At 34.4% G+C, this 21,087-nt stretch overlaps 1 protein-coding gene across 8 annotated transcripts in view; it reads right to left on the bottom strand.

Moving 5' to 3' along the window:
• Positions 1-3,931: 3,931 nt before the first annotated feature.
• The window catches only part of LOC134675839 (hemicentin-2), a 665,006-nt gene continuing 647,850 nt past the window's right edge, over positions 3,932-21,087 (bottom strand). Inside the window, exons 16-28 of one of the 8 annotated variants that reach the window (XM_063534133.1) lie at positions 20,591-20,773; positions 19,869-20,001; positions 18,774-18,858; positions 18,063-18,268; positions 17,424-17,506; positions 16,044-16,221; positions 15,286-15,303; positions 14,576-14,710; positions 13,694-13,727; positions 11,538-12,289; positions 10,643-10,741; positions 9,991-10,100; positions 3,932-5,396 (exon numbers count right to left, since the gene is read on the bottom strand). In XM_063534133.1, the coding sequence (XP_063390203.1) occupies positions 5,235-5,396; positions 9,991-10,100; positions 10,643-10,741; positions 11,538-12,289; positions 13,694-13,727; positions 14,576-14,710; positions 15,286-15,303; positions 16,044-16,221; positions 17,424-17,506; positions 18,063-18,268; positions 18,774-18,858; positions 19,869-20,001; positions 20,591-20,773 (2,178 nt within the window). In that variant the 3' untranslated portion in view covers positions 3,932-5,234. Of the gene's footprint in view, positions 5,397-6,486; positions 6,538-7,194; positions 7,930-8,039; positions 9,231-9,990; positions 10,101-10,642; positions 10,742-11,537; positions 12,290-13,106; positions 13,226-13,693; positions 13,728-14,575; positions 14,711-15,285; positions 15,304-16,043; positions 16,222-17,423; positions 17,507-18,062; positions 18,269-18,773; positions 18,859-19,868; positions 20,002-20,590; positions 20,774-21,087 lie in introns of those variants that run through there. The other 7 variants (XR_010099811.1, XR_010099812.1, XM_063534135.1 and 4 more) reach the window with 7 other exon arrangements.

A 21,087-nucleotide genomic window follows, 5' to 3' on the forward strand; every position in this document is an offset into this window, starting at 1 on the left:
GTACATATGGTCCTATTTTCCCGCACTAGTGCGAGAAATAGCACTTTTCGTGCGTATGTCAAAAGTTTAAAGGGCCATACCTATGTACTGTAAAACGTTGTACGATATACGTGCGAATATTATTACGAAATTCCTCTTTTCCGCACTTGTATCGTAAATAACTGTTTTCAGGCTTGTTATTGGGTATCTTTTTATATTGTCATATGTATTAGTTAAGAATTCTAAAAACCCTCGACTGCTTGTTTTTATATTTCGTCAGTAATTGAATAAGTAATTCAGATTATTCATTTTTATTTGTTTATCGATTTATTAGGTCGCTAAAAGGCATGCAGATATGCAAATATGCAGCAAAGATGCTCTTATGTTTCCTTAGCAAATAAAGAAATGTATCAGATCTGTAACATTTTTTTTTATACAAAACTGAAGATGTAAAACGAAAACCTTAAGACTTTCATACAAAACTTACTTTTTTTTTTCAAATAAATTATTATGAATTATGAATATATAATAATAATAATCTGATACATTTCTATAAAAAGCTAATGCAATTTATGCTATATTTCACCCTTTAATTAATTGGTTTTGACTAAGCAGTCGAGAAAAAGTAAGTGCCTATGGTGCAAAAAATGTGTCTTAAGTCTGCCTCAAAAATGGCTGTGATAATTTTATTTAACGTTAAAATTATGAACCATAAATTTGATAAAAATTTATAATAAAATAAGTGTTTATATAACCTTTGTTTTATTTAGTGTTAAACTAAAAGGGGTAATAAAAAAGTCAATAAAAATCCATAAATTAATTTATTAACACTATTTGACAATATTATAACAAGTCACTTTATGTACAAAATCTCTAGTTACATTAACCATCCTATGTATTTAAATTTCAATATATAACCGCGGAATGAAGTGTTACATATTATTTATAAGTAGCCTGTATTTACTAAAGTGACATTATTCATTTTAACACATCGGTTTATTACAAAATGTTGAAATAAAAAAGAATCTTTGGACTTTACTGACCTTGTGACATATATACACATTTTATTTATTTACTTCAATTAATAAAAAAAGCCATTGGCGAAATAATTTTACTTTACTCAAATAAGTCTCATCATTTAGGAGTAAATAAATATAAATAACCTGCTAAGTATTGAGTAATAATTTTTAAAAAACATCAATATTCGGCACCAAATGAGCAGCAAAAAATAAAGTTTTTTTGGCAAAGACTTTTATTTAAGTACATTAGTATGACAATAAATTTACGGGTTTAGTCTCACAAACAAGAATAATTCATTATTCGTTAATTATTTAACGACGAAAATAATTCAAATATTTTGCAATGGCGTTTACAAATATATAATGATTAATCAAAACGCCAGAAAACAATTAATTTGGTATTTTCATTTTAAACAATTGAAATGTGTTAATAACTTATAAGTACCAAATATTATTTAAAATAACCGCTTTTCGTTAATGTTTAGTACATTTTCTAGTTATTAACAATAATAGTTCGTTACAAGTACTATTATCACAAGTAACAGCAGTATACCTTAAAGCGATGTTAAAATATAAATTAAGTACATTAAAATTCGTATTTCGTTGCATTCATAAATAAAAAATCGGTACAAAATATATGAATTAAAAGTATAAAATAAATGCCGTTATACTACGGGCCCCAAATGTATGAACACTAAATCATGTATCCACACAATATGTATATTTTAAATATACCACGTGTCCCAAAATTCAACGATAAGCTGGCACCAGAAGATGGGCCTGCTCATGACTACTCCAGGAAAAAAAATAAAAAAAATATCTCAATTTATTATACAGGGTGATTCATGAGACGTGAGCAGGACTAATCCTGCACACTCAGTAACTGATAATTGATCGATCACCGTCGTATTTATGTGAAACAACCACACTTTTTCCTATTTTTTAACTTTTTGGCGAGGGCAAATTTAATTCTCAACAATCATGGTCACCCTACAAGACCTAATTAATAAACATAAAACCTCTTTAACCTTAATGACAGCATTATGATTACGAAGAAAATAAACTGTCAAACTTGAGTGACATACGAGTTCTCAAAAGTAACCAGACCGTGATGACACTGATGACATTCAATTTGACACAAAATATCGGTAGTTTAGTATTCTAATTGTAGGGTGACCATGCATGTCGTAAATAAATTATAACTTTTTTTTTCCAACACGACTTTAAAATTAACGTTAACCTCACTAATACTGATACGAAACAGTTGCTTATAATTTACGAAATGCGCAGTGTTAGTGCTGCTCACGTCTCCTGAATCACCCTGTAGAATTACAAGAAAAAATAAAAATCGACAATACAATTCCTTCCAATTCCATGTCTACAATTTTTTTTTTCAAAATTTTTTTATTATGTTTCCTCGAGTAGTCATGAGCAGGTCCATCTTCTGGTGCCAGCTTATCGTTCAATTTTGGGACACGTTGTATAATCCATTGACAGTTCTACAATCGATATAAATAATTACTTTAAATAATAAACAATTCAATTACTTCATTATTATTCACGATTACTTTTTGATACATTTAATGTAATCCACTTCAGATCTTAGAAGTGTTCGTAATTCTCAAATATGTACTAATTTACAATCTATCTTTGTTCATTCGACTAAAATCTGTCTAAGTTAACTTTGCATCCATTTGAGCACAAAGTGAGAGAGTGTCATTATCAACGTCATATTTCATAGAAATTAGACACTGATGATGACATCGCCACATTTTGTCATTGCAAATGCGGTGCAGAGTTAGCTTGGTTCGATTCTATGGTTTTACTTTTAATTTCATACAGCTTAGCGTATTTTACACTAATTACAATTTTACCTAGAAATGGGTTTTAGCTAAATTCAACTAATTTTGTAGACTCACCCGTTTGGACGGATAATAAAATCTAACGTGTTGTTACCCTACAAAAACAGGAATAAAATAAAAATAACATTAGTCACAGGATCTCTCAAAAGCCCATGTCGGTTCAAGTTACAAAAAAATGTTAATAATTAGTCTTCAATTTTATTTTTTATTTTGCTTTGTAATGAATACAATTAATAAAAATAAAATCAAAAAGCTTTTTATGCATGTAAATATGAAAAGCATTACAAATAGTTATGGGGCCTTAAATAATTCCTAGAATCAAATTATTTTCATTTCAATCAAACGTTTTTATCAAATAAATGAAAGTAATAAAAGCCAATGCTATAGTGTCAAGAGGAATAAATACATTTGCTCTAAAACACCATTAATTAATTTATAACAATATGAAATAGTATTATTTAAACGAAGGCCCAGAGCTAGTTTATTCGCTATTTTATTTACAAACCTTTAAATACGTCTGTTTTCTTTCATATTCAGCCAAATACCCTGTTTATGAAAGATTGTAACAAAAGTAAAAATCTAAGTGTACAAAAAACAGTATAACTATTACATTACTGCCTTATTTTTATCCAGAAATGTATGTACAAGGAAATTTCAGGACATTCAGTTTTAATACACGATGGTATAGTCAGGAAATTGACAATGTAATTTAGGCGTTTTGGCAATTAGTTGTATACCTATGCCATAGGTCGTATTATCATGCCGCGATCAGAAAGGGATTAGAAATAACAGATTTCCATACACTTACGTCAAAATCAATATGGATTGACAGCTATCTCAATCCCTTTCTAATCGCGATTCAGTAATACACGCTAGCGAAAAAAAAATGTAATGCAGCGTACTACGTAAATAGGCGAACAACACGCGAACGCGAAGCGAAGCGATGCGGCGCGGGGAAAATCAATCTTTTGATACCTATAGAAGTGTCCTACGTGGGCGATCTCGTTGCGAACGCGAACACCTGGGGCCCGACGCGCCGCGTCGCGTCGCGTTCGCGAGTTGTTCGCTTATGTAAGACGCAGCGCAAGTGCCGATTACTTCAAGGCTATGATTTTTTTATTATATTTTGCTGCGGACGCCTTTTTAACTTATCCTTTATCCAGAGAAGAGTACAGTTCGATTGAAAAACTTACATCATAGTCTTTATTTCACAGTTGTATGCGGAAGTGAAAATAATTTATTTACATAGGCAATAATTACGCTAATCTGTACATTTTAGGCTAATCGTCACAATTGGGGTTGTTTGTCAGTCCAGAGTATTTTACAGATTGTTATATCGTGTAGAGAAAGTTCTAACGTATAATATTGATGCCATTAGAGTCGATTAGCGTAAGCGACATAATTATGTATGTCTTTTACGTTAATGAAGTCTAAAAGTATCGATATTGTAGGAAGTATCGACCATTTTACCTTACTATTTTAACAGCTACGACACAGCAACAGCAGGTTCTATAAATAAGCATATTTATAATAAAAAAATACATGATTCTTATATAAAATCAGAGGCGTATTCTGATTGTAATGACAGGTTTTGTATTTGATCTCGATTTATTACAAATGTAATCTGTCAACCGAAACGCCACTTTTGTAACTGACACTACTGACAGATTATATCCAGATTAAAAAACCTGTTACTACATTCAGAATACGAGTACGCCTATTCAAATAAAGGGTTGCACTTATGAACGAAAGGTAATAAGAATAAGCTAAAAATGTACAGGTGCAGTCAGCAGCAAAAGTTGCAAAGCGGACGACGTGTTCAAAATCATCTTGACGCGACTTTATTGTTAAGAGAATAAGAGCGCGTCAAGGTAATTTTGAACACCTCGCCCGCTTAGCAACTTTTGCTGCTGATTGTACACCTTAATTTTGGCATTCTTCAAGTAGTCTTGAAGGAGTTCAGCTTATTGTTTCTCTTTCTAAGATCCCTTTCCCGAGTTGAAATAACTGTATTAAAATAAACTACGTTTTATCAAGCAGATACGTCTGCAAACGATATAAATAATTTGCGTCTCAAAAAGAAGGAATAAATGGAAAAATTCACAAACTTCTGGTAAGATTCGTTAGCTCAGAGGGCCTAGCCAGCGAAATCGTTTGCGCCGTAGCAAACAAAACGGTAATCTCTCTCTATCACTCTTCCATATTAGTGCGACAGAGAGACATAAGCGTATCGTTACGGCGTGAACAATTGGCATCTTGGCCAGCTTCAGTTGGTTAAGAGAAATTGAATCGATGTTCCAAAAACTTGCTAGTTCGAATCTTGCCAGAAGCGGTGAAGTTTTCCATCTTCCTTTAGTAAAGTTTTGCATCGAAATCACAACATATCGTCCTGTTGCTTGTCGTATATCTCCTGCAGCCGCTGTTGCTCCTTAACCCTCTTCATCTGCGAGTAGATGGAGGCCTGCTTGTAGTTGATCGGCCCGTAGTCCTTCAGGTCGGCGTCGGCGTAAATGAACATGTCGTCCGGTTTGAACGGCTGGAAAAATACATATTTTTGAAATTTATGGTAAGTTCAGACGACAGTAGTTATGTGGGGTAAGAGAGGGGCCCACTGATTCCACCGGACGGTATCGACCTGTCAGTTAGAACAACATTTTGACAGTTCCGAACAACTGACAGGCCGATACCGTCCGGCGGACTGCTAATCAGTGGGCCCCTTAACATCAGTTTAATTGGCTCGGGGTTAGAAGATAGTATGAGGATTCCCTGCAAGTGTTTGTGCCCCAATGTTTCTCTTACTGGTTTTTAATGGGTTTGAATGGCTGGAAATATATTTATTATTGAAATATAAGATAAGTTCAGTAAAATACTATAGTTATAAGGTCATGTGAAGTAAGAGGAACATCAGTTTATTTTGCTCAGGACAGTAGAAACAATATGAGAATGTTTACACGTGTTTCTCTTGCCCCAAGTTGCTATCGAATTTATTTGTTTAGTTTTAGGTACATGTTTCTTTGTTATTTTTATTTTAGTTTTATGTTCTTAATAAAATTTTATAACTTAAGGTCTGACAATGTTAGCAAATTTTACAAAATTTTGTAAAATTTGCTAATGTCAATGTTAAGCCAAGCCATGGAATAAAATAAATAAAATTGACCATTTCATAATTATCAAAAGTATTAAAATTGTTGCGTTTAAAACGACACTCCGGTAGATTTCTCCTTTAGATATTTTTAAATAAGATTGTTATGCAACCATCTTATTAAAATAGTTGAATGTATAAAATCGACTGTAATTTTGTTTGGTAATATGTGTTAAGTGGTGCATTAAAAGTTATGATGAGGATTGGATTATAAACAGGTGATATATAACTACGGTGAGAATGTGAAGACAATAATAATTGTTTTACCATTATTGTTTATCATAATGAAACTTACAAAAAAAAAGGAAAAAATATGATAAGTATTAAAGTCAGTAAGATACTTAAAAGTTAGGAAGTTATTATTTGTTTTTCTAACTTATAACCGAAAATTGAATACTATTTAGTCATGTTAGTGCCAATGTTAGTTTTAAAATCAAAAAGCGTTCTAATTATAAAAGCAAGTGCGTAAAATTTGGAAAATTACCTCTTTTTAATAAATGTACGTGTCACTCTTGGTAAATAGCTTTTTGCGGCCCTAGAACAAGACAAAACGTCACAACGGCACACATGCTATAAGCATAGACTCAAAAGCATTGAAATATGATTTTTTATTGCTAGTTTTTTGTGTAATATGGACCTATTTCATTGCTCTTGACTGTTTCGGGAGTCATGCTATGAAGCATTCACTTTACCACATATTACCAATTGGAAAAAATAGATATTTAATAATTATATATTTTTATATTGACTTAATTGACTTATAATAATTAAATCTTATTTTCTATAAAGTGAAAATCATTTAAATAATTATTTTAATGAATAATGATTAACCTGCAGAACAAATAGCATCTTATTTGGTTATATACTGTTAGTTTAGAAAAAGAAAAATAATTAAACTATTATAAGCATTCACGCAACAGGAGAATTTACCCAGATCTCATTTCTTAAAACCTATGTGATTTAATTTCATTATTCTCGCAAATGAAATCTGGATAATTTGCACCTCAAAATTGTGTCAATAAACTAGTTACTATAGTGTTTTATTTTTAATAATATACAAAACTTCCAATTAGGTTAACATTTAATTGAAAATTCAAGTTATCAAGAATTATGATATCTGAATCAGTTTTTGTTCATTGACACAATTAAAGATGATCATAATGATGGTTATAAATGTTTTAATATCTCTTACCTTTCAGACATCGATTTCGTTAAATTTAAGCGTAGCGTAGTCACTACGTTGCTGGCTGTGAGTTCCTTTTCGACTACTGGCTACATTACTATGACTACTATTAGTCTCCTTGTTAGTACTATCATGGTTACCTATAGAGTACGTATCGTACAAGTGTCTTTTAGAATTGACAGTGTTCTTAAATTTCAAGTTATGATTACCTAAAGCTAAATCTGCATATACTAGTTTTTTATGCTTAGGTTTTTCATCTTTGGGGCCCATTGTATTAAAATTTGTATTATAGTTGTGCTCGGGGCCTAAATTTCTCGTTGAGTTTGATATGTAATTGCCTTTTAGGAGTTGTAGGTACGATCTTCTTTCTGAATCATTGTACTCTGGTTCAGGATAGTTTGGTTTCTCGTAATTATCGTATACGCCTACACATGAAAGCTTTTCTCTTAGGCTTTCGGATTTCTTCAGCCGGTTCAGTTTATGGCTGTTTTTTTCTCTGCTTCTGTTAAGGGTTTTTGTATAATATTGTGCTTCTGCTGGTTGGTAGATCATAGGTCCTATAGTGTTGTTATATGATCTCTCTTGATCTACTGGTATGCGTTTGTCTACTCTTATAGGCTGGAAGTAACAGAAACTGTGATGTTTTTGCAATGGAATTTGGAAATTTTTCTTATTCTTGCCTTTACTATTTAAATTTACAAAATTACGTTTTTGAAGGTATTGTTGTTGAAGTATGTTAGTATTCTGAAATGGAAAATGTTAGTAATTTAGTAAAAGAGCTTTAAGATAGTTTTAAGAGTGGGGATGTTAAAACAAAGGATGATAGAAAAGAAAAACATAAAGAAGCGTTATACCTGAGCATCATTCAAAGTAATACTACTTTGAACAGAGTTACTACGTTTAATAAGGTTCCTCTTTGGTATAGGTTTTTCGGTAAGCTTTGGTATTTGTAATGTTTTATTTGGCGATATCACTTGCTTTTTTGGTAGTCCAACTTTGTTCATTCCTTGGTCATTTAGCTTACTTACTGCTGATTTTACTAAAGACGCTGATGGTAGTATTATAGAGGTATTTCTTTTAGGCGTCGCTCCAATGATATTTGGTTTCGATGTATCTTTCTTTTCGTCAGGATTTTCCATATTCCCATCATCATCACTATCACCAGTATCAACTTTGTCAATATTTACTCGTGGTTTAGGGAGTAATGCTGGCTTTTCAACATTTTTACTGGCACTTTGATGTTTTTTCGACACATCTTCAGCAGATCTACTAGGTCTAATCGGTGCGTCCACCACATCGTATGACATAAACTTTGTGTTTATCAAAGGCATTGACAGATTAACATACACATGATCAGTCTTCTGTGGCGACGACATTGGTGTCAATTTTGTTCTAGGTGCCGGCACTGGTTTCAATGATCCAGTAGAAGCATTGATATTTTCGTTGCTTTCTTCATACACTTGTATTGAATCGGTTAGATTCTCAAACTCTTCTACACCGCTTATATCAGATTTAATTTTGAGCAAAGAAGGATAGTTTGCATATATAATATTTTCATGTTCATTTTTATCCGAGTTAACACTCCCTTTGTTATTATTAATTTCAGCAAAATTTTCTCCATATTCCGTATTAGGGTAGAATCTTTCGATGTTTCTCTTTCTCAGTGCTCTCATTGATTGAAACTGTGGTAATCTTCTTGGGTTTCTTGTATTTAATGAGGAAAATTTTCTAGTATCAGTTTCTAATACTTCTTCGTCAATTGTTGGAAATTGTTTAAGAAAAGACGTTTGCATTGGAGGAAGATACGGATTTAGTAGTACCGTTTGGTGTAATGGATACATTTGCTGAATGGGTGATAGTAATGGGATTCCATATTGGTATTGGGAATTAGATCCTGTTGTCATTGGATAAGGTATATTTTGCACAAACGGCGGACATACGATTCTCGGTGTAAATGATGGGTTTGTAGTTAATTGTTTTTGAAGTGCTTCTATGCCTTTCGCCGTTTTACTCGTATCGATTCGTGGTTGTATAGCCTGTACGGGCTGTCATGCAAACAAACATGAAATGAATGAAACAAAAAAACAGCAAATTAGTAGGTGAAGCAAACAAAACATTAAATGATTTAATTCAACATGATTATGTGAAAAAAATTACGGTTATTGTCAGTACCTATTTTAAGAGGAATGGGTACAATATAAAATTTAGGTTGTACTAATAGGTACTATTTAATTAATTATAATCAGTGATCGTACATTTTCCAGCATGTTAAATAATATCCAGTGGTGTTAATGGAATTGGTATAAATAATTTCTACCCTATTGATTAATTAGCGTTAATTACGTTAATATTAACCTTAATTTACCATTTCAGTTGAAATTATCTATACCAATTCCGTTAACACCACTCTGCTGCACCAAAAATGCTAGAAAATGTACGATCACTGTTTATTATTATAAATAAAATATTAAATTTCTACATTAACCAAATATATTTCAACACAATTATTAAAGTTAATGCAAGTTTCGATCAAAACAACTTGGTTTCTTTTTAAATTTCTAAGTGTCCATAATTCACCGCATCGAGCACTATTCGTAACCTTTTGGAATACTGTGATGAATTTGTGACATTTTTATTAAATTCTATAAACTTAAAAAAACGCTAGCAGCAAACGCCTCTGCATTATCCAAAAATTGACTTATGTGCTTGTATGTTATGAGTCACATCTGCCCCAAAATTATTTTGATCGATATCTTTATTGTTAAATAGCTCAACATTATCATTAGTTATAACATCTTTATTTACCTTATTAGGTGCTTGTTGGAGCCCATGGAACGGCAGATTCTCGTACAGGCCGGGACTGTCCGCTCCTAAGTTGCCGTTTGCTGCATTATCTACGCCATTCATAGGTGGGCCTGGAAAATATAATCAAGTTCTTAATACTTTTTTGAACACACTTACTTGTACGAACAAATATGGCGAAAAACTTACGTTTCGCAGGTTTTAAGAAATTAATAACATGTAAATGAAGAATATAGGTAACTATTAATCATTATAAATATTAGAAATATGATTCTGAGATAAATGTTATGAATAAAAACCAAAGATACTTTAATACTATCGTTTACAATGATGTGAAAATGTATAACATCATAAGATCTGTTGAAGGAATGTATAATGGTTTACTTTACATTAAAACATTCTTTCTTTCTTTCTTTACAAGAAGTGAAAATCGTTTGGATTCATAAGTACGTATCTATATATCCAGTTAAGAATTCAACTTGATAAAATAATCATGTACAGTCGAAAATCAGATGATGGAGTCGAAAATTGGTAGACCACTTTCTTAGCTGACTATACAAATCTATTTACTGGTAGTACTTACTAGTTTGATTAAATAAAGCACTTACTTAAAGCAGTAGATAAATTATAAAATAGCAAATCGTGCAGTACTCACTGTCTCCTGGAGCTTTCCTTTTTCTAGTGCCTTTAGCATTATCATCGCTTAAAGGTTTCACACTAGCGGCAATTCTATCAGGCCTCTTAAACGACACAACTAAAACATGCAAACAAACATACATGCAAGCTGAATTGATAAAAGGGAACGTAACATTGTGTATGGTAAGGTAAGTGTATATTTGTGATTATGATTGACAGATTTGATAAAATTTAAGCAATAGTTAATCATGAGGATGAAGACAAAGAATTTGATACCGTAAAACGGGGTGAGTAGGTTTCGCGGGGAGAGTTGGGTTATGAATGGGGAGAGAAGGTTTGAGAGGGGGGTGAGAAGGGATTTTAAGGCTACAGCTACAAAAATAATGTATTCCAATTTAAAATGGGGCTATACGCATAATAAAAACAAATCGATCCAACAATCTTCCAAAATCACCTTTGTATGAAAAACCCTCTCACGCCAAATACAAGGCACTACGGGGTGAGGTGGGTTTTCCTCTTTATCGTCAAAGTTATAAAATGGAACTATCCAAAATAAAATACAAACTAAAATAAAAACGTCCGAACCACTAATTATATACACCATTCAGTTTTCACATGTAAAATTCAAATTTTATTGAGGTTTGAAAGTCAAATTTCACCCAACTCACCCCATTTTACGGTATCAAATTATAGAGTAAATTGTTTCTCGTAGATAGTTTATCTTCTCTTGTTAAATCTTGGGTGAATTAAAAAAATATAAGCAGAGAAGATTTGATCACAAAACGAACCCACATCGTTTTCAAATGAAGAATGTTGCATATACAGCCAATAAATAGTAGGGTATAAAGAGTTAAATGATAATTTTGTGATCAAATTTAATAAAATAAATGATTTCAGAATAATCTGACAACTACCTCCTTCAGTAACAATGACATTAGGCGCTTCACTTTGGAAAAATGAACGTATTCTGCTCTTTGGTAAACTATAGCCTGGCTTATTCAAATTAACTAAAGACACAGCCCTTTTATTAGTCTTATTTATCTTCTTATATTTACCACTGTCATCATCAGAATCATTATCACTCTTCCTTCTCAAATTTTTGAATATTCCTGACACTACATTTTGAGTATGTCTTCTTGGTTTACCATTCTTTTTTGAATACTCAGATTTGGTTGGTGATCTTTCATCATCACTTTTAACTCTGTTTCTTTCAAGTAGTCCCAAAGTAGCATCTTCTTCCTTATCATTATTTTGGGACACATTCGCAGCCATTCTTGCTTGATTTTTAGGGCTCAGTGTGTGATTTGAATTCACATGAACTAAAACACCAGGTTTGAGCGGCCATTTGCTTGGGGTTACTACAGTTTGAACCTTATCACTGTGAACTCTAGGTTCATTTTTCGGGGTCTGCGTTTCGTTAGCTTCATTGTCTCTTATTGGTGATTTACTTGCATTGATAGTAGCTTCTAATTGTGATAGATTAGCTTGTAAGCTGCTGCGTGTTTCTTTAGTTTTGTTGTCAGGGTAGTTTTGAGAGTCAACCAGTCTAGTTCTATCAGATGTTTTAGGACTGAAGGTCAAGTTAAGGCGCGGCGATAAAGCAGGCAAAGCTTGCGATATGATTGACTGAGCGATCGACATTTCATTAAGGCAGCTACCATCCGGACTGAGTGAACAAAACATGAAAACAAATGAAACTATGTTAGGGACATGCAAAATAGAAAACAATTAACCTAAATCTGTAATGACCCTATTCTTGTAATTCAAATAGATAATGGACAAATAAATGACAAAATACTTAGTTATATTACATGAAAATTACATATATAATGACCCGTAAAATATCAAGCTAGAAGAATGCTTTCCACTTTGCTTTTTACATGCATATAAATTTAAAATTTTTAAACAATCATAAAATATCTACTTAATTTAAATTTGCGGCTACCGTAAAATTATCACACGTTTACCATACAAAACCACTCTTAAGCAAAATTAGGCTTTAAATAGCTCGAAAGACTTATTTTTATCAAGTTTCATGGTCGTTTATAAGCTTTTTATATTGACATATAAAATACCATAAGTAAGTCTGTCGTGAAATAAAAGCCTTCTGCAACAATCAAATACGCTGACTCTAAGAATGTGTGTTTTTCTAAATTCAAATACAGAACAGCGTGATAACAAGAAAGCATTCTCCATCTATATAGAAAATGTTATGATTGTTAGTAAATTGATACCTGAGGTATTAATTGTAGTCAGTCTTAGAACATCTGGAGTTAGTGCTGTTAGGAACCTAGGCAACAATAAGATATTTAGCAAAAAATATATACAAATATTATAAAAAACTTCAAAACCCGTGTTAAGGAGGGACAAAAGTGCTCATCCTACCACTATAAAATAAAATCTTTTTGGCTATAAAACGTTAGATAAAACCAAAACTGGCCATTGGTCCAAGCATGTACAGGCAAAAACGCAAACTCAGTGACCTTGGAGATTGCCCTTGACCTTTTGGAGGCCTAGTATCTCTGCGTGGGTACCACAAGAGGTGACCTTGAGGGCGGCATTGACAAAGTGTGCCAAGAATCTGCTCGGACCAAGGGCGTCGCTGAAAATTATCATTTTATAACATTTACTCCTAGGAAAAGTAATAAATCAAGTAGAAACACGTAATGATGTTCTTGAAGTTAGTCGAGATAAAATAATAACTATAACCGAATAAGGAAATATATCAGAGAGACCATCACCTATTTTTAATAAATAGTTATAAAAGGTATAATACTATAAAATGGAAAAATAATCCTGCAAATTAATTTGCAAGTGACTAAAAAGTAAATTTGATGTAAAATAAAGTTAGCAGTCATATGCTATGTAGGCATTCCCAATACCTACTAAGCAAATCGCAAATTATATAAAAATAGTTAAAATTGAAACTTAATTCAAAACTAATGCGACTATTCTATAAACTTATCATTGGAGATCATTTACAACAAATAATAGTAAAGATTCAATCAAATAATCTAAACGATTAATCATTCCCTAGTAGATCTATGAAAAAAAAAAAAATTAAACTTACTTTTCTCTCTCCTCTAATTCCACTGGATTATTGTCTATGGTATCGAATAATTTTAGTCGTGTTAAGTGTGGTTTAGTAGGCAGCGTCCCAAAAAAAGAAAATAACAATTAGTTCTACATTCAACACTAAATTAAAACCAATTAGATCGTGATCATCGTTGATCTATAAGATCATACTCAAATTTGATTAAAAACATGCTACAAGTCAAAACTTTTGAAATATGATGTGAAACATTAAGTTTAGTAATAGCAGTAACATGTTATGGAATTTTGACAATGAACAATAAGCTCACATCTTTGACAATGTGTTTTCACAACATCACAATGAAATGGGGCATTATCTATGAAAAGGGACCTTATTGTGGTAGGCGCTTACGCCGCACAGCGTCGCGCGGCATAGTATTCATCGGTTTATCGGAGCTTCGTTAATAATGGCGTAAGCGCTATCGAAAATAAGGTCCCTTTTCATAGATAACGTTACAAATAAGCAAATTACCTACTGTAAAAAACAAAACACTTGAGGCGAAAGTGGAGGACCCGCGCGAAATAGCCTTTTCATACAAACGTAGTCCTCTTTTTCCTCTCTGGATATGAACATTATTGAAAATCCAAGCAGTGGGACACACTAATAGGCTATTAAAAAAAAGGAGTATGTACAAAATTATATGAAATTTTTTTATAGCTTCTAATTTTTACATAAATAAAAAAAATTAAAAAGCCAAACGTTAGCATAGCTATAGTTTAAATACAGCAAATTGTGTCAAAAAAATTTCAATAATGTTAATTTTAATCCAGAGAGGAAAATGAGGACTTCGTTTGTATGGAGATTGGAGAATCGGCTCTCCCCTTTCCTCTTAAATGGTGCTTAAAAACGACCACTTACATTTGGATTTCGCTCTCATCCGCCTGCATATGCAGATGATGATGATGCAGAGGATAACGGTGATGACTAAGATAGCGAGCGCAATGCAACCAATCAGGATGAGTTGCTGTCGATCCCGCCACCAAACTGCCGAAGCTAATAAAAAATGGGGTTCATTACTTAAACGTGTAAATTTTGAATTTAGAGTCATACTTAAACGTGTAAGTTTTGAATTTAGAGTCATGCCATTTGGACTAAAATATGCTCCAGGACGGTCCGAAAGATTTTAACGTTTCGTTTGTACGAAACTACATATTTATTTACTTCGATCAGTTTTTCAGGTTAAAGTTAATAAGCCAATTATAAATTTTACAAACAGTGACATCAATCTAATAGCGGTGCTGAAAAACCTTTTACATTTTTTGTCAGTACTGCCAATGCTTAATTTGGACATACATATTGCGAAGCTCTAGACAGTATTAGAGTGGAGCACGAGTCTTATGATACTGCCATTTCTTTTGTATTCCCAATCCTTCTCATCATTTTAGCGGCCAAATGTTATCCCTTCTGACATGAGACTGAGTAGTACATAATATCGGGTTTTACTTACAAGAAATTTTTGAATAAGTATCTATTACTTAAGTATTTTTGAAGAATGTTTAAAGACTCATGTTTCAAACTATGACTTATTTAAGGACATGGACAGTCTACACAATAAACACATTACTCACTGAGGCTTTCCAGGTTGGCTAGAAAACATAATTTAATGTTACGTCACACGTGAAACCAATTAAAGTCAAATTTCGTTTTTATTTAATTTTGTAATTTATAAAATTGTCAAAAAAAAACTATAATTTTCAGTGCATTAAATTATAATCTTAATGAAAATAATGCAAAATACAAATTAACTTTACGTGATTCTGAAATCGGAGGAGTAGAAAACTAAGTTTTTTTCTCTTAAATATATTTTGCATTATTTTGTATTATGTTGCACTTAATCACAAATTATTAAGTAAGAAATCTTGAAAACCGTTTACAGGTGCAATATTAAAAAAAAAACCATGGGAACCAAAAACAATGAAAACGTTTTCGTAACGCGTGACACCATTCGTTTTTTTACATATAATAGAGGCAGATTCATTACAATAAAATGTGATCAATGAAAACTAATGACAATCATACTTATGTTTGCACTCATCAAAGATTTAATGGAATGACACCTAATTTGGACTACTGGTGAAATTCTGTACACTTTAAGGTAGGTACTTGCGCCTAAGAAGGTCCATCGTTTTTTATTATATTTAATTTTTAATGTAAATTTGCAATTTCGTCTATGCTACTAGCAAACATGAGCGCAAAATTTAAATTCATTCACACTTATAAAAGTATGAAATTATGAAAGAAGGCTAGTTCAAGAACCAGGCCTTTTTAGGTGCACAAACTGTTAACGTCAACCTTATTGCGAAGACATAAGGTTCACAATACTCACCTTGCACATCGCGCTCGCACTCTCTACTCCTGCCCACAGAGTTGTTAGCGTAACAGAGATACGTCCTGTGCACCTCAACGCCTGGGTGCAGGCGGAGGTAGCTCTGCTGGCCGACTTGCCAGATCTTCTCGTCGGAGAGAGAGTCGTTGTCGTTCTTCAGTTTCCAGAAGAAGGTTACCTGAAAAGTTGTTGAATATTTACTTAGCATCTTTTGATGTTATTAAATTCGAGAATCATAATAACAGTGTTTCAAATATGTTGCTGTTATTACTTTGATACTTACACGCCTCTCCCCCCCCTTGACTTTTGACATGTTCACCTCCTAACTTGTTCAAACAAAATTAGGGAGTCAAAAATTGTGTTCCTAGCATTTCCCTCTACAACTTTTTTTGAGCATTCGTTGCCTGACCCATGGTACGTGCTGAACTTGAGGACCATAGTTATAGTCATCATCATCATCTCAGCCATAAGACGTCCACTGCTGAACATAGGCCTCCCCCTTTGCATGATGGGGGGTGAATGCCATACGTGCCGCGGCCGCTGCTGGAAACCATCGCGAGCGCGGACTTCTGGCCTAAGAGTGTGGTGTTTCGGCGGTTCCGTGGTAATCTGCCAAATCCTACACCGGAACATGCGACACAACTGAAAACCGCCGTGTCGCCGAAATAATTTTTTAGCTTGTAAGATTTTACTATTGTATGTATGTTAGTTTGTAAGGTATGTATCTATGGGCCTTAGTTGCCTGATAATAAATGATATTTGATTTGATTTGATTTGATAATCGCCACGCTTGGCAGGCGGGTTGGCGATCGCAGTCGGGTACACCGAATTTGAGGGACGCTGCTGCCCGTCCACCGGTGGCCTTGTACGTAGTTTAAGGACATACCCGGGTCATAGTTATAGTACTGGACTATTATAGTTGGATGATTTTAAGGTAGCATTTTTAGGGCCATTCTCTTCAAACCCTAAGTTTGAATGAACTTGGAATTTTGGCAGACACACTATTTAATAAGCAAAAAACCGGGCAAGTGCGAGTCGGACTCGCGCACGAAGGGTTCCGTACCATAATGCAAAAAAGGCAAAAAAAAAACGGTCACCCATCCAAGTACTGACCCCGCCCGACGTTGCTTAACTTCGGTCAAAAATCACGTTTGTTGTATGGGAGCCCCACTTAAATCTTTATTTTATTCTGTTTTTGTATTTGTTGTTATAGCGGCAACAGAAATACATCATCTGTGAAAATTTCAACTGTCTACTTGTCACTGTTCGTGAGATACAGCCTGGTGACAGACGAACGGACGGATGGACGGGCGGACGAACAGCAGTCTTAGTAATAGGGTCCCGTTTTACCCTATGGGTACGGAACCCTAATAAGCATACCTCGCTAGGGTTAGCGTGCGCTGTGCAGATCAGGACTTGTTCTCCATCTACTTCCGCTTGCTTAATGCCGCACTCCGGAACAACTGAAAATTTTCACAACACACATTCGTTCCTCAATTTAATTATAAATTAACGTCCGTTAAAAGTCTAGTTGCTCTTATGTGAGTAAAAATTATTGAAGAACACCCACACTGAGCTGTCTATTAAATCCTTCACACAACTGACACAACTAAAGGGGGACCGATTACCAGTCCGCCGGACGATATCGACCTGTCAGTTAAAGCAAAAGATGACAGTTGCGAACATCTGACAGGCTGATATCGTCCGGCGAACTGGTAATCTGTGGGCCCCTTAATACTCGTACTAGAGTATACAGGAGAGTTGAGTTCTTGGTGTTGGGTGTTGATTATAAGTTAGAAAAAAAAGGATACTAAATTTATTTCCGATTTCGCTAGGTGAGAGTCATGTTATGTATGATATCAAGTTTGGTACCGATCCCTCTGTTTTGCGTCCTGGCTATTTTTTCCTCGGGTTTCATCAAATTGTGTTGGAAACACTTCTTGTGTTGGATGGAAGGATGAGAAAATTGTTTATGTTGTAAAGACAAGGTTGGAGACATTTAACAAAAATGATACTCACACATGACATCCAAGTACGCTGTAGCAGAAACAGCGCCATGTCGGTTATGAGCCTCACAAAGATAGTGCCCTGCGTCTTTTCTCTGCACCGGGCCCAGCAGAAGAGTGTTGGAAGATGAGAGGACGAGAGAGGTGTTGGTGTGGTCCTTGGCTAAAGATTTGCTGGCGTTCTCTCGACGCCACGAGTAGGATGGGACGGGGAAACCTCTGTAAAGGTGAATTAAATAAGTGCTGCCATCTGTTAGTGACATCCTAAACCTCATTCCAGTGGTGTGCCAATGAAAAGTTTATTATTCGTATTATGTTATAGTTCGTTTTTTTTTAGCATTAGAAAGAACTTCGCAGAAGTATAAGCTTGTGGTTCCTAATCCGGCACTTTAAGCGGTAATAATTTGAAGTAAATTATATGTATTGACCGTGCTACATTAGATAATTCAATAATTATTAACAATTAAAGAGCCTGATAAAAACTGTACGCTTACTTCTGTGGAGTTCTTTCTAATGCTAAAAAAAACGAACTATAGATCAAGAGGTATACTTAGATACTTTACAGATGTCCGAATTGAAGGAACTTATAAGTAACATCTGACACCGTAAAAAACCAGATCTTATATGTCTTATGATCTGACAATGAATTATTACTTACTTACTGTTATTTTATATTTTAATAAGTTATTTTAGTATTTATAATACTTACTTAATAGTATCTTACCTAGCGGAACAGACGACTTTTCCGGGTATTTCTCCTTCGATCACTGGAACTATTCCCGGAGTCACTGTGATGTTTTCTGGTTCATCTGACAAATACATAATTACCTATTTAGGTACAACTTGTGAGGCTTAAAGTTTTATTTTGTCAATGTTCATTCAATCATACAGGGTTCCGTATCATCGATCCGTTTTACAGTAACACAAACAGATCCTTAAATATTTTTTATTTTAGTTTAATTGAATGCAAATACTAAAAATAATCTCTAACCTAACCTAGGTATCAAAATAAGTCGATTTTAGAGTTTCGTTCTTCAAAGGGACCAAGGAAGGAGTAAGGGAAGGGGAAGGCGGTAGGGTACCCTTAGGAGAAAGTTGGTTTCAAAACTTTTTTACCCGAAAGCCATGAACACTGAACATACAGGCTTTCGTTTTCGGCTAAATTCGTCTTACTGCTCCTATTGGAGGACCCTGTATAAAAGGATCACGTATTTACATTACGTCAAACTATCTGCTTGAGAATTAACTTACATTCTAACTCACATTATAGACGGGTCTAACGCGAATTATATTCAATTACCTTTATTTACCGACGTTTCGACACAGGTTTCACTGGTCGTGGTCGCGGCTGACTGATGTCCCAGCAAAATGTCAAAACAGAGATTTGTTCATCTACCCGACGAGAAGTGTATGGAAAAGTTTGGGGTAGACATCACATTTTCAAACCACCCACCACACATAATGTTAATTATTGTCAATAGTCCGACACGCAACACTCACAATATCCACGCACCCGTCCGAAGATAGATCCTTTGGTTTTAGCTTCTGTATCACTGGTTCCCAAGTTGGCGATAAGTTGAAACCATCATGGTGGTGGATGTCTACCCCAAACTTTTCCATACACTTTTCGTCGGGTAGATGCACAAATCTCTGTTTTGACATTTTGCTGGGACATCAGTCAGCCGCGACCACGACCAGTGAAACCTGTGTCGAAACGTCGGTAAATAAAGGTAATTGAATATAATTCGCGTTAGACCCGTCTATAATGTGAGTTAATATGTATTCAAAACGCGAAAGTTTAAAATATTATATAACTTACATTCCACAGCAAAATGTGTAGTACTGTTGACAGCAGGCCCGGCGTCGTTTCGCGAAGACCGACACATGTATTTGGTGATGCGAGGGTCCGTGCGGTCCAGAACGCCTCCAGCCCAAGCAGACATGTTCCAGTACTGAAAGAAACAAAGAAAAGTGAGAAAGAAGAAGAAGAGTGAGTGAGTGTGAATCGCAATGCTCAAGATTCCATTTTTAGAACCACTCGCTACGCTCGTTGTTCAATTTTGGAATCTTTCGTTTGCTCGAACCCTTACGATCTTGCTCGGTTATTAAAATTAGCACGAGTGGTCAAACAACAACTTTGCCCCCTTGTGAAACAAATGTCTACATGAGTTTTAAACTAGTGCTTGTGAATATTTTGTGATTAAGACTGGTAAGCCCAATTAGTATAATGCCTGTCTCCGTGTCAAAACACTAGGCTTTATTCCTCAAATGAAAATAAGCAACTCGAAAGCTGAGCAATGGATGATTGAAACCTGATAAGTGTTTAAGCCATTCACCTCTCAGATGCATGCTAAGATGCATGCAAAATCGGTTTGATAAAAAATCAATGTTCTGCCATAACCTCTACCCGCCCAGAGGCCTATAAAAAGGTCTCCCGTTCCATTCTAATATGAATCTTTATTCTGAAAAATAAAATTGCATTTGTATCGGCAAGTTTTGATGTCTGGGCGGCTAGAGGTTATCAGCTAAAAACCAACTCACCAAAGTACTCTCCGTAGCTTCAAAATCGTTCCTGTTGACCTCGGGCCCGATCTCTCTTTCCACGATGTAGTACCGATCCGTCTTGTTGGGGTCAATGACCTGCATCTCCTCGTTGTCCTTCATCATGAGCCATTGCACGCTGCACCGGGGGGCGCATTCCACGGTGCATTTGAGGGATATGTTCTGAAAGTAGGTTTGAGTAGAATTAAAATACCTAATAAAGTAGAGGAAGACAGATAAAAGAATGGTGCTGTAGCCACTCATATCAAGAAGTAAAAACGAAGCAGCGACAGAAGGCCAGGCCCTCTTAATATAAATTAATAAATAAAGTAAGTTGTCAAAGAAGAAATAAATAAGTTAAAGTACTAACGTACTTTAAAATATGTGAAAAAAGAATAAGACAATTATAGTGTGGAAAAATAAATAAAAGAAGGAGTAGCAGATTGAAAAAATCATGTGCAAAAATGGTATATCCATAAAGTAAGAGTTCCTATTCC

This window comes from Cydia fagiglandana, chromosome 23 (genome assembly GCF_963556715.1).
Source record: "Cydia fagiglandana chromosome 23, ilCydFagi1.1, whole genome shotgun sequence".
Taxonomy (NCBI): domain Eukaryota; kingdom Metazoa; phylum Arthropoda; class Insecta; order Lepidoptera; family Tortricidae; genus Cydia; species Cydia fagiglandana.